This window comes from Equus przewalskii, chromosome 3, assembly GCF_037783145.1.
Source record: "Equus przewalskii isolate Varuska chromosome 3, EquPr2, whole genome shotgun sequence".
Taxonomy (NCBI): domain Eukaryota; kingdom Metazoa; phylum Chordata; class Mammalia; order Perissodactyla; family Equidae; genus Equus; species Equus przewalskii.
The window spans coordinates 37,933,771-37,948,913 of NC_091833.1; the positions used below are offsets into that span (position 1 = coordinate 37,933,771).

Below are 15,143 nucleotides of genomic sequence, written 5' to 3' on the forward strand. Positions count from 1 at the left end.
CAGGATCTGAACCTGTGACCCCTGGGCCACTAAAGTGGAGCGCATGAACTTAACCACTATTCCACTGGGCCAGCGCCATCTATCACTTTTTATCACTAATACAAATTGTTAATTGTTCATTTAAGAATTATAAACTCAAAAGATTCTAAAGATCTATGCGGATGTTTTAAAATGTTTCAAACTTACTTCACACAAGTTTGTAGAATTCTATTTCTGCAATGTCCACATCTTTTCTCTCCTTTTATTGCCATTACTCTATAGATTATTGAATCTAGGACAACATTGACCATAAGATAGCCCATTACTTGATATTCCTCTAAGAAAACAACACCGTGTTCAAATAAACTATAATATACTACAAATTTTAAGATAAATTCTGATTTCAGAAAATTTGACTAGCTCAGAACAAAAAACATTGTTAGAATCAATTAAATATGGTAGTGGTATCATCTCACACAGTCTCTTAAGTGTTTCTCATTTCTATAATTCACACTCAAAAATGGTCTCCGTAGGACCTGGATATTTTCTGTGCTCTCTCCAGATTGATTCGTCCCCTGTGGTTACACTGCCCACTCCAATGGAGACACCACCTGAATACGGAAGGTGAGAGAAAGGAACAATAGGGATAGTTATTGGCCTTCTAGCTCACTCCCCCATTCTAGTTTTGGCAGTGGCTGCTTTCTTTTGTGGCCCTTCTGTGGCTTTTTTTCCATGGTCCCAGTTTTCATGAAGCTCTAGCAACCATCTTCCCTCCCAAGGGCAGCAAAGGATTCCTGCTGTTAGTCTTCGAATGCTTCACGGTCCCTCTTTGGGTTCTTCAGCCCTGCACATTTTAATAAATAATCCTTTATTAAATTTATTCAGTTAAATCTTTGATAGTGGCATCTGTTTCTTGCCAGGATCCTGATAAATACAAGTATTAGAAGTGGCCACAGGAGGCAGACTCTATAAGATGGACTTTGGAATGGGGCTGCTCTCATACTTATGGGGAACACAGGCAAGCCCTCGTCAAGGGGAAATAGCACACTGCAATTCATGTCATGCAGAAGCAGCATAATGACTCTAATTTCCCCAGCGACTATTTGGCGTGGATTGTCAATAGAGGGGAAAGTTTTAGAAGATCAAATGTCTATAGAATTTAGTTAATGTGGTGGCAGTAGGGAATACGAGACGGAGGGGTATAGTATAGCGTCTTCTCTGACTGTCACAGAGAGCACGCATGTGCGCAATGACAGAGGAACAACTCCAGTATTAGGTAAAACCCCTCCAAGATTCTCAAACTAATTTGAGAACACTGCTCAGGAAAGATGGAATCATAAAGCTTGAGAGGGAAAGATTAGGGCATAGATGAAGATGAGAACTTTAACCTCCCAAATGTCCCTGGATCTTGTTTAATGGAGGGAAGCTGTATTCCCTTGTAAAAACAAACAAGCAAACAAACAAGAACAAAACAAAACCAAAAAGAAAAAGTTTTCAAGAACTTCACTTGAGGCAATTGGCTTACAAGTGAGGTCAACTTTTCTCAGCATCCATGTCGACACCCCTTATGGATCGCCTTTCAAATCAATAACTAGACTTCAATCCCATAAGTGAAAGCAATGTTCTAGAGAAACTATTTCATACGCAGAAATTATTATAGGCTCTTGCCAATATGTATCAGCATGAGTCTGGAAAATATGTGTGGAATGTATTTTAAGAGTTATTAGACAAGGATGGCAAAACAGAAGATTGAATCTGCCTGAATTCATCAATATGGTTGTGTTCATACAGGCTTCAGAATTTAATGTATCTCAAGTACCTGGGGTAGCATTATCAGCCTATTAGAATGGAAAATTAAAGCTTGGACTTCACAGTGGCCTACAATCAATGTGATTACAAGGCCAGAACTTGCCTGCCAAGATGGAGAAAAGGAGTCAGCAGGCAAACTTCTATAAAGGGCTAGAGAGTAATTACTTTAGGTCTTATGGGCCACGTAAGTATCCTCTCCTCCTCCCCCCTTCCCTTCTCTTCTCTTCTCCCTATTCTTACCCTTCCTCCCCTTCTTCTCCTCCTTCTCCTTCTTTCTCTTCTTTTTCTTATTTTATAACCTTTAAAAGTATAAGAACTGTTCTTAGCAAACAGGCTGTGCACAAATAGGCCACCCACTGAATTTCGCCTTGGCTGTAGTTTGCTGACCCTGGCTCTAGAGTGTTCTGACATTCTCTTCAGTAAGTATTAAGCATTCACCAGTTATGAAAAGCTCTGTCAAGTCTGTCCTCTGTACCCTGGAGAAAATGATGAGAATTGGATCTTTGAATTGAACTTTTTGATGTCAGTGGGGAATAATGAAGTCTGGATTGTTTAGAGAATGAATGGCAGCACTTAATCATTACAACAGTTTAAGTAATCAAAGTGTTTTTCACTGCAGGGATCTGTTGTGGTAACTAATTGACCTGAGGGCCCTTGGGAATGAAATATATGTATAGCCTATGACGCTTCAATTTCACCTTTATAAACAAAACAATTCTAGATCTGGGTGCAGAAATTGACCTAAATTGCAACAGTGGAGATTCACAGCCTCCTCTCTGGTTTACAGACTCAGAGCTCTTGACTGAGGGAAAACCAAGTCCCTCGCAGAAAGGATTCTTCTATGCTGCTAAATGTGTATACAATGAAGCTTCCTCCAGGCATCCCCAGAGACCTGGCCATGGGTACCACCATTCTGGTGGAGCCAAAATGCCACCATGGCACTGGTAAGACTGGGAACTTCTGGAAGTGAGATGTAATGATAAATGACATCTTGCCTTGAGTATATCTAATAAGGTTACTTGGGCCCATACAGACATCCTATGGGTATTTTTTTAAGCCAGGAATGTGTAGTGGTAACACATACAGATAGCAAACGGCAGAATCCTTACAGAGAATGAGGATATTATGGTAGAAAAGGAAAAATATAAGTCTCTGGAACTTCAACCCCACCCCTCCCACAAAAAAAGTAAAGTAAAACAAATACTATATTCCTGGGATAATTGCAAAGACTAGCGTCACCAACAAGATTTGATGATGTAATGGTGGTTATTTCTTCACATCTCTGTTTAAATCATCAGTTTGCCAGTACAAAATAACTGTCAATTTTCATAAACGTAATCAGGTATTAATATCAACTGCTGTTCTCTACATGATATCTTACCAGAGCAAACCAATCAGCTTATGGAAACTATACACAGATATTGACCTAGTAAACATTTTGTTTATAATTGCAATCAATAAAGAGAGTAGGAAGCAGTTTGCACTCACCTGGCAGGGGCAGGGTCACCAATCGACTTACCGCAAGGTTATGCTCTCTGTCATAATCTGTAGAAATATTGATATACCATAAGGTATCTCCTAATATATATGTGACGCAAAACTGTTGACATGATTCTAATTAAACTGGCCCATAAGGAAGGAGCAAATGTCCTAGAAGCATTAATATGACACTTTTGTACCAGACCGTAAGGGGTAAACCATGTTGAAGTTCAGGAGCCCCCAATATTGGCAGACTTTCTAGACAGCCAACGATTTAAGCTATATCAGAATTCCCCCATATACTGAAAAATAAGCTGCTGAATTTTACCACGTGATGGGTCTCTTTGCATTTTGAAGGGAACATATATTTGGGTGAGGATTCTGACCCCTCACCAGGTAACCAGTAAAGATATCAGTTTCGATTGGGGACTGGAGTAAGAAAGGGCTCTGCTATAAGACCAGGCTGCAGTACAAATTACCCCGTCATGTGGGCTTTATAATACTCCATTCTGCACTTCTGGTGATGCTCCATAAGAGAGCCACAACTCATACCCTTAAGGTTTTGGAAGAAGACCATGCTTTCTTCTTCCAATGACTCCTTTCTATTTGAAAATTAATTTATGAGTCATTATTGGATCCAGATAGAGGTTAATGTCTGCCTACAGGACACTTTAACTGGGTGTTAAACGATTCACAAAATTATAAATTTGGTTGTGAGTAACCACAATCCACTAGAAAATGGAAATGAAGTATGCAAAACCAGCCCCAGGTAGGTGTGGATGGGACAAGTAAGTCCCATGAGCACGTGGATCAGACTTCTGTGACACCAAATCCTACTGCTTCACCACCTTTTCCTCAATACACATCTATAGCCTCGTGCAGAGTTACCTAACCTGTCAGCAGAAAAAAAGAAGCATGACATCAGTGTTCGAATGGGTCTCAAAACACACTGGCCAATACCAGTGAGTGGTTTCTCCTTACAGCCCCACTCATGTTGTCTCTGAGAAAGAATGGTGAAACGCAATTCTCCCAGTTGACAGAACTTAGGGCAGTATCTCTAATTGTCCACTCTGCTTGGAGAAAAAGGCCTGAGCTTTGGATCTACTTTGAGTAAAAGAAGAAAGAGTGTATACTCACTTCAGAATTAAATACACAAACTAGGTTACTAATTAAGAAAACATATCTGGGAAACATGAGCTTACAAGTTACTTTCTTCCATGCAATGTTATCCTTATGTTCTTAGTGGCTTATACAAAGGCAAGTTAGATTTGAATTCATGTTTCCCAGTTTTCTTTGTGAGTATTTGGACTTGTATAACAAGCCTATAGCCACATTGGTGATTGACAAATGCTTGCTGAATATTTGCTAGATTTACGATTGAGACGCCAATAGGATCAAGGTTTTATTGGTTTTTATATGGCTGTAAGAAAATTTATCTTCGAAATACCTTGCCATGTGGCAAAGCATTTTCCACAAACATAAAGTTAATTTCAAAGAAAACATATAATCACACAAAGTTAGGGTAGCAAATTTTATTGCATCAATATAAAACTTGGAGAATATCCTGGGGACCGGGATTCAGGATAAGCTTGCAATCAGTATACCAATTCTAACTACAGTTGTTTCACTAAGCTTCTGCAGCATATAAGGGCATGTGTTCTTGATGGTTCTTGGTCTATGGTCCACAGTTTTCTGTGTTTGGTTGGGTAACTCTGTCTAATTCTGGGATTTTACATTACAAACTCTACTTTCTCCCAGATATACAGCACATTAGCAATGCCAACTTCATCAATAATAAAGGCAATATTTGATTTTCCCTCTGCCTTATTCTCTTGTCTTATTCCTCAATTGCTTAACAACTTAAACAATGAAGAGGGATATCTTTTGCTCCATCCCTGACCCATCCTCAATGCAAGTCCCTGAGTTTGCTTTTACTAAGTGGCTTAGCACTTGATTGTAAATGTGCCGCATTTCAAAGTACATACACTGAAATTCCATTCAATACAGTAATAATATATAAAATGTATTTAAATGTATATTACGGTGTATTTTATACTATTCATAGTGCTAGTTTTGAGAAAAGTATTTTAACTCAATTTAACTCAAAAACAAAATGTTAAACACATTAGAAAATGTTTAAAGAAGTGTCTGTTAGAGAAGACACACATTAGAAAGTTTGAGAGACTTGCCCAAGGTCACACTGATAGTAAGTCACAGAGCTAGGCTTAAATTCACATCATCTACTGCCAACTCTGGTTTAGGTATCAAATCACACTGCAGGCAATATGATTGAGAAAATGAAATAAACCTGCAGTCCTTTCCTTGGTCTTTCCAATGGACAAGAGCATATGATCAGTTGAGCAGATTAAAAAGAGAATTAACTTCAGTTCCACTGGCAAATCGAATTTTGCTGTCCTAGTTCTGAGCAAGAGAAAACCGTTTTGGCATCCCTTCGTTTCTTTGTTCTCCGTCATTCCCCTTTCTACCTCTTCTTTCCAAAGCAGAAGATGTGGTGACAGTGGTGGAAAAAAAAATGAGTATGGCTAATCATAGCTTGGGAACAAAGACCAAACAGTTTATGTTTTTCTTTCTGAATTCCTTTCTTGGACTTTAGGCAGATCTAATTGTGCAAATGAATGCTTTTTAGTGTCTGTTACAAATCAAGGACATGATAAATATACTCTATGTCCTCAAATTCTAGTGGAATCTTGCAACTTAATCCTATACTTGCCAATGTAATTATCATTTGGACACTAATATCTTTGAACAGTTTTGTTATGTGCATAATCAATTACAAATAATGTCACAATATGAGACTATAATTGAGTAAGAACACACGTTTAGCAAAATCCTCTGCAGGAAGTTTATTTCAAAATTTACATCCTACTATGGGGATTGTAAAATACCTTAGAAATATGGCTATATACTAGACTATCTGTACATATTGAAACAAAGAATAGGATGAATTTCTATTCATTTGTTGAAAGCAATGCCAGCAAACATGTCCCCCCTACCCCCACCCCTTCCTGATGCCTGCATCCCCTGCAACCATTCTTGACCAGAAGGGAAATAAGACCTAGCAAAGTGTGTCTTCTACCACTCCCAGAAAGAACCCGAGGCCTCCTGGGGCCTAGGGTCATGGTAAACAAGACTTCTGGGGAGAGTTCACACTAGCAAGCGATCAAAACCCTGGGGGCCTCTAGAAACGTCCTCATCTCTGTTACAGCTCTTGATCACAGCTACACTGCCCCAGTGTGACTCCATTCTCTTCTCATAATGTGGTCAAGAGCCTACTTGTATCAGAACCACTTTGGGAGCTTGATAGAATCAGAATTTCCTGGGATTGGGGCCCGGGGAAAATTCATCCATCATGTAACTAAGAATTAGGGTGATTGTTAAGTCCACTCAAGTTTGAGAATTACTTTAGTCTTTTTTATACTGATACTATTTCTAGTACCATATTTGATGATTATAACTACAATTTTTATTTCTCAAGTTTTGCTGATGTAAAAAAAGAAAATGAAGATTTTAGTCTTTCCAAATGAAGAAAAAAATGCAAATAGTTTACAATGTTATTTATTTATTTAAGAACTGAATGCTTGTGCATAATTCAATTCACTAAAATCATTAACTTGCTCAGTCTGCCTTATTTTACCAAAGGATTATGTTTGACAGCCAAATTGCCTATTTCCAAGACAACACAATATTTGAAATTATGTATCTAAAATTTAGATTGCAATTCTGAAGTGAATATTGCGTTTCTGATGTTTACCCAAAACTATAAAAAGTAATATAGTGATTTAGGAGGATTTTATAACATAATATGTTCTTAAGTAAAAGCAATTTTAAGAGTATTCCATCTTATACTAACTTCTATAAAAATTGCTTTTTACTAGTATTAATTCCCATGCTCCAGGTGTTACAATAGGGAAATTAACAGCGCAGAACTCAGGCATAAACCTGGTTACAAGAGTCAAAGTTAAAAAAATTAATGTTCAATTACCTTACGCATGGCTAATATTTTGTACAAGATAGAATACTAAACTCTTTTCTGAACTGAAATAATGAAGCATCGGGAATCCCTGATAGGGTTGTTTTCACTAATATTTGACATTTGGAAGTGTATAATATAATAAGATCTACATGAACTTCCAGACAAAGAAATATGATTTTAGAATATGAAGAACCAGAAAAAATTATTACAATTCTTTCTATATTTCTTCTCTCCTATTAAAATGTATAAGGATACTGTCCATCAAAAACTGAAGCTCTACATCATATTAAAAGTTTTAAACATAGAGCTATATCAAGAAGAGATGAAAACAAATGTTGTAAATTTATTTTTAAACAATTTTAGAAATCCATTTTATTTATTGAATCTGAATGCTTAATTACTTATGTTTTTTAAAAAGTAGAGAAATAGTTATCCAAACATTGCATTTTCTCCTATATGTTTTCTCTGAGTTTGTAAAAATAAGATAATATTGGTATTTAAAAATTGTACCACTTGAGGGGCCGGCCTGGTGGCACAGTGGTTAAGTTCACATGCTCCACTTTGGTAGCCCAGAGTTTGCTGGTTCAGATCCCAGGCGTAGACCTACACACCACTTATCAAGCCATGCTGTGGTAGCATCACACATATAAAATAGAGGGAGATGGGCACAGACATTAGCTCAGGGACAAGCTTTCTCAGCGAAAAGAGGAGGATTGGCAGCAGATGTTAGCTCAGGGCTAATCTTCCTCAAAAAAAAAAAAGGCATTTTATTGCTTGAGCTTAAGGAATTCCTATATCTCAATGTCTGTTTACAATTGTAAGCAAAGTTGAAAATCAGCAACAGATACTTAAAAATAGAAAGAGAGATGAATGATACAGTTCATTAACTGGAAATTCTTCACACTTGCCGACAGTCCTATTTAACAGACCCTTACTCTTCCGCGGTCCTGATCCTCACCAACCTAACGCTTCACAGTTCTCACTCAACACTTTGATTTTCAGATCAGGTGTTTTGAAATTCAACAGGATAATTTACCATAATTATCCACAAGTACCATAATGTTGATAAAAAATACCTCAATATCAATTCCCTAATCATTTATACCTTTTTACATGTTTACCTAATAATCATTTAATGATTATTGTAAAAAACAATTATTCAGACTTTACCAGATATAAATATTATGAAGCACAATTCCTGCCCTTAAAGGGACTGACATACTATAAAAAGGAAACGGACTTTTACAAATTTCCTTAACACAAGGTAGTTTATTTTACTATTTCATTAAGACCTGTGGTTGAAGAATCTTCCAACCTTATTTATTCTAAGATCAGTGTAAAAGTATTACCTTGGAAATAAGGTATCAATAAATCCTTAAGTATCACAAAATGCAGACTGGAACAATTTACAAATCAAAAAATTTTTTAAATGTCCCTGTTTGACATAAAAAAATCTGAAAATGTAACATAAATTAATGTGCAAACCACATTGACCACTACAAAACTATATATACAAAGTGTGCTCTTCTATGTGTGCACACAAACTCACAATTCAAAACAAATATTATCAGTACTTATCTCTGAATGGAGGACTGTGTGTATAATTTATTCTTATATTATTCTCTATTTTTCAAATGTTCTACAATGCACATTTATTACTTTTATAGGAAAATACCCTTAAAAATTATCCCATATGGTTTCACTCATGGCAAACCAGACTGACTTCAATCAAATTTTTATCATTAGGAGAAAATGGTTTCAAAATACTTCCCTCAGGGTTACAAATGGCTCATGTTCTCAGATATTAAACAAAGAGGGCCCATAAGATAATGTCAGTGACCTTTCCCACGGAGTGCTCATCTAACCCAGAGGTCTGAGTCCTTCAAGGGCTCGAGATGGAGTCAGGCTGTAGGTAGTGGCAGCAGACGGCGTCTAGCGCTAGGCCTAGTGGAAGTTTAGCCAAGTATTTCAGGTCATGGACAATCCTCATTCTGTCACTTAAAAGCTCTTCGACTTGGTTAAGTTGTTTGTTGCTTAAGTTGTTTCAGTTTCTTTACCTGAAAAAATGGAGATACTGATCCCTAATTCCTCGGGATAAAACATGAAGCCTGTCTGCCGCGTTAGGGCCTGGACCCAGCAGTCATCGACATGCAGGGCAGTGATGATGATGGTGATGATTTCAAGGACGCCTACCAAAATGCAGCGAGCGCCTCGCATGTGCCAAGGACTGTTTCGGTGTTTCACAAGCATAATAACTTTAACCTCATAACAACCCTGTGGACAGGTGCTTTCCTTACCCCATTTTGCACTGTGCCAACTGAGGCACTGAGAAGGCAAATAACTCACCAGGGTTCACACAGCTGTAGTAATAAGAACTGGCACAGCGACAGCAGCGATAACAACAAGGATTATCAAACTGGTCAAATCACCGAATGTGAACAAACAATAACGGGGCTTTCTTTTTTGTTTCACTATTAAAACAACAGTGAACTCCCGAGAGATGTTCCAGTAACAAATAAGTATAAATCTTGCCAAGGGTAACTACCTAAGGGTTACATTGATATGCTCTTCTCATTTTATAAAAGCTATTTCGTGGTGACATGCAGTGTTCTAAGTAGACTGGTGGTGCATGAATGTCTGATGGATAGGACCCTATTTGTGGCATTCACACTACTCTTTGCTCTCGTTGAGTCCACAGGTGATTACAAATCTGTATCAGCTTCCTATTGCTGCTGTAAAAAGTTATCACAAATTTAGTAGTTTAAAAGCATATTTAAAAAACAATCAATTTGTAAGATAATAAATTTATCTTACAGTTCTGAAAGTTAGAAGTCTGAACTGGGTCCCACTAGGCTAAAATCAAGATGTTGGCAGAACTACATTCCTTCTGGAGGCCTCAGGGAAGAATCCATTCACTTGCATTTTCCAGCTTCTAGAAACCATCCACAGTTCCTGGCTCGTGGCCCCATTCCTCCATCGTCAGACGGCCACGTTGGGCTGAGTCCTCCTCGTGCTGCCATGTCTCTGCTTCTCCCTCTTCTGCCTCCTTCTTTCACTTGTAAGGACACTTGTGATCATATTGGGCCAAGCTAGATAAGCCAGGATAGTCTCCCCAACTCAAGGTAAACCGATAGCAATCTTAATTCCATCTGCAAACTTAACTCCTCCTTGCCACAAAACCTAACATATTCACAAGCTTGGGGGTTAGGATGTAGACATGTTTGAGGAGCCGTTATTCTGTCCACAACAACATCTGAACACTGCTTTCAGCTCTAGTTCCTTCTCTCCCTTTCCTAAAGCCTTCTTAAGTAGAACAGATACATGTGCAAGTCCTTTCTGCTTCTCTTCACATAGTATTTGCAGGATAACCCTGATTAAATAGCTTAAATGATCATTGTTTAGATTTCTCATTGAGTCAAAGAAATTATACATTAGAAGAATTTTCTAACAGTCAATTAGTAGGGGTTTGAAAATTCCTTTGAGGATGCAAAGCATTAGGCAGGAGGAAATTATTAGCCTTAAATCCTTAAAGTACTCTTTATTGCAGGCATTTTACAATATATTTTAATCACATCTGTATTACAGCTTTGATGATCTTAAATACCCGAATTGCCTTCATTAAAGACAAGGTTTTTCTAGCATTTCCTTGTAGATACTTCCTTATTTCATTTACCTCCAAGAACGTTGAAAGTAGCAAAACTATCTAAATTTTTAGGATTATCAGTTGGAAACTGTAGTTGTCTATTCTAGCCCTTGTAAGGAATGTTTCTAAGCTGATCTATTAATAGGTAACAATATTGTCTCTTATGTTGCACATTTTTCTATTAAAATGACTTACTGTATACATGACTACTTTATTGCTTTAAAAAAAGAAATGGGGGCCAGCCCAGTGGCATAGTAGTTAAGTTCATGCACTATGCTTCGGTGGCCCAGGCTTTGCAGGTTCAGATCCTGGGCACAGACCTACACTCTGCTCTCATGAAGCCATGCTGTGGCAGTGTCCCACAGACAAAATAGAGGAAGACTGGCACAGATGTTAGCTCAGGGAAAATCTTCCTCAGGCAAAAAAAAGGAAGATTGGCAACAGATGTTAGCTCAGGACCAATCTTCCTCAACAGAAAATAAAAGAAATGTTCACATGGGAGGAATAGCTTTCTGATATGGGTATATACATGTGTTTGTGTGAGAATCAAATGAGTTCATTTTGGAGAGGCATATAGTGGTTAAGAGGCCAAGCTTTGGAGTCAGGCTTCCCTGGGGTCCAAATTCAGCTGGCCTCAAGCAAGTAATTAACCTCTCTGAGCCTGGATTCCCCACTTGTAACATTTGGATAACAGCAATCACGAAATCGGTTGTTGTGAGAATTAAATGAGTAAAGTACATACAGCACTTATCAAAGTGGCTGAAACCTGTAAGTGCTAAATAAAATTTGGTTTCACCTTTCTGGAAAGTGAGATCTGCCTTTGGAGACAGTGCTTGCCAATGGGTAAGATGGAAACTCCGGGAAACACAGTGCCGGGCAGTTGTAGAGGAGAAAGTCATTCCCTTCAAATATTGCTCCAATCCAAGGACAATGTCTCAGTTTGGAGCCCTTATGACTTTATTAACTCCGACACTACCAAAGAGAGAGTGACCTATGTGCCCAGAAACTGTCCTTAGCCATAATTTTTTCAATACTATTTCATTTTCAATCTGTTTATTTGTATGAGTCAACTTCTATTTATGGCAAGTGGTAATAATTTTTTGTTTATGGTAATGATACAAATGTTCCTTTAAAATATATTATATTTAAGATAAAAAACTAAGTTAGTCTACAGAAAAATTTTTCTTAAACAAGAGGATAGGTAGCATAGCCAAAAATTGGAGAAGATCTTATGAGAATGACTGAAATTTGCCAACCACTGTCCTAGGGAACAGTACTCAGAACTGCATTCTGAAATGAGTAGTACTTTCTGGAACAGCAGTTACGCATCAGGAGTTGCCCTCAGCAGTCAGAGAAAACACTTAGTTGTTATTCACCCCTGCTAACTAGTTCTCATGACTGAGTTATACAGATCCTGGCAAGCTTGAGGGTTTTTGAGTCATCTGATGTTGAATTAGAGTGAAGATAAAAAGAAATAGAGCCATTCAGCTTGTCCCATCCCTATTTCACTTAAATACAGTCCCTAAGGGCTGAACCCACCTTTGTGTGTACCCTTTGAACCTAGAACAGGAGATGAAGGATTCATGTTTGAAGAATGAATGGATGAAGGATAATTACTCTTGCATAAGACTACAGAGGCGTTAGTCCCCTCTTTCTCGATGAACATTCTCAATCCCGAATGCCTAGAGAAAGCAATTTTAATTTCTGCAGTGTTTTCCTTTTAAGATAAGAGATGTTCAGTGAATTACCATTATGAGCCAATTATTCTTCTGAATAATTAACGTGATCCTCAATATACATAATGCCTCCTGGACATCAGAGAGGTTACAAGGCTTGCAAAAGGTGAAGGTCCCTTGGTGACTGAGCCAGGACTTGATCCAGTGCTATGAAAAAGTATTCCCTATGTTTAAAAACTAGTCAGTCTTTCTTTAGATTAGTTTAATAATCTTCTATGGAGGATTATCTAATCTTTTATCCAACAAATCATTGTGGATTTTCCTCTTTCTGTTTTCTTTTGTTTTTAATATTGTGCAATAGATTCATATGACAGAGAAAAACTGAAATATTTACTAATGACATGTCACCAAATAGCCATAAAATATAACTTTAAAGTGCATATACAAATATTAAATATATTAAAAATACAAAGCTAAACAAGTAAAACTATTAAAAGTAAACATAGAAAAATAAAAACTAGAGGAACACACAAGACAGTTTGTTCTACTGTTTTTTAAAGTCTGTTAAATATTTTCAATTACGTGCATGTATTCTTTTAGAAAAAAGAATAATAAAACAAAATGAGTTAACCTTCTAGACATACATGGAGGATATTAAATTTCATTTGCTTTTAGATCCTAATCATATTTTTCTATTTGCCCCAGCAGATATTTTAATTAGCTAAATATTGTAAACTGTATTAAAAGGTTATAGAAATCTTAGTAAAAATAACTAAACTACTTATTATCAGATTAAAAGTTAATTTAACATTGGGAAATGGCTTAAAGTTATCTTTGTGTAAAGGTTCTGTGAACTTTTAAGATTTCGTCATAATCAGAGGAAGCCCACCTGCAAACCAAACAACTGAAAGGGAAAGTCCGAACCAGGGCTGTTGGCTAAGAGCAGAGGACTCAGAGGATATTCAGAATTGGGCATTCAGAAATGACTATGCCTTTATTTGTCCTTTTTCATAAACTTAATAGCTATCCTAACATGACTCTTTGTACAAGTGGATCAGAAAGCATCCATTAACGTGCTTATCTCTGCTGAACAAATGCCAGAGGTTACCCCTTCCTTTACAGAGCATCCAATTTATGTGAGTAATAAAAGTCTGTCGTATTAATGTTGTTTTCTACATGGCCTGTTAAGTTAGTCAATCTCCAAGACATAAAATTCATTCTCTGTCTAAATTATTTGCATTTATATCAGTTGCTGTTGTTTTAGATAGAAAAATATTTCAGCAATAATTTATTTGGGTCACTCTTAATAGCGCATATGTTTGCTTCAAACATGTGTTTCGTTGACAAACATTTCAAACAAGAAAGCATCTGCTTATGGCCATGCAGTCAAGTTGCTCTCAATTTTGGAATGTTTTGATGAATGAAATCCCAATATCTAAGCAATGTGAGGGCATTTACACAGCTTATGATTATCGATACAGTGGCAGGTTTACATAGTGTCATAAGTGAAAATATCTGCAAAATTATTGGCTTGGTTGAGACGTACACATGCTATTTAAATGCCAACTGCATAAACACACTACAAAATATTCTTATGTTAGAACTCCCTATGCACATTCCTAGTTCCATTTCATTCACACGCTTTACTTTCCCTAACAGATAATCACCTTCTGATTTTCCTCCTATTTTCTCTAGCACATCCCATAACCAAAGCTCCCATGTGAATGGTTGGAATTAACCATAAGAGAATTAAAGACACAGACAAATTGTGTGTGCCCTACTCAGCCTACCACTGCTATTTTCCCTCCTCTGAATCTCCTTCAGCTTCTATTCCTATTAGGAGCCTCCCTCCCTCTCACTCATTCAAAGTTTGGTCATCAGTAAAGGGTCAGAACTTTATTTATGCAATGGTATGAGTAGCACTGAGGAAAACATAGCTACAGGCAGGACTACCAATCTCTGGCTGAAAGAATCATCCTCTCAAGAACTATTTGCCAGTTAATAGGAATGATAACTTTGTGCAAAAGCACTTATTTCTGTACCACTGTTGAGATGACAATGCATCTCATGGTTAAATATATTTGTGAAACAACAGATTTGAGGAAATTGAAGATGCATTGTTCGTTGCAGAATTTCTCAGACAACTGGAATGTTCTGATATGCATATTCAAAATTTATTTCACCCCAGGATGCTTTTCCCCAAGAAACATATATGCTACAGAATACAATTTGGACAATACAGTACTAAAGGAATAAAGCCCTGGACTATGAGCTCAGATTGCCCAGGTATTGGTGATAAGGGACGACAAGTATAAGTCACCCTTTGTAATGTCCCACATGGCCGCTCACCTACTCACCTGTCAACAGCCATGACAACTATAAATTACAGAGTATCTACTACGCTGCAAGGATTACTAAATGTTCTTTTATCTTTTCATCATAAGACACAGAAAGGTGTTGTAACAGAGTTATCTGAGGTTATACAACCATCTTCTAAGTGATGCAGCTAGGTTTCAACTCAGAATGAGGAACTTACGGCTAGATTTTTACATGCACCAGATCA

The 15,143-nt window shown here is 37.3% G+C and overlaps 1 protein-coding gene across 18 annotated transcripts in view; it reads right to left on the bottom strand.

The window, feature by feature from the left end:
* Window positions 1–15,143, bottom strand: part of BANK1 (B cell scaffold protein with ankyrin repeats 1) — a 313,259-nt gene that overhangs the window by 284,088 nt on the left and 14,028 nt on the right. For 5 of the 18 annotated variants that reach the window (XM_070614167.1, XM_070614168.1, XM_070614153.1 and 2 more), the window contains exon 2: window positions 3,277–3,333. The exons of the other annotated variants lie outside the window; for them this stretch is intronic. In XM_070614167.1, the coding sequence (XP_070470268.1) occupies window positions 3,277–3,333 (57 nt within the window). The remainder of the gene's footprint in view (window positions 1–3,276; window positions 3,334–15,143) is intronic. 18 annotated transcript variants of the gene reach the window in all.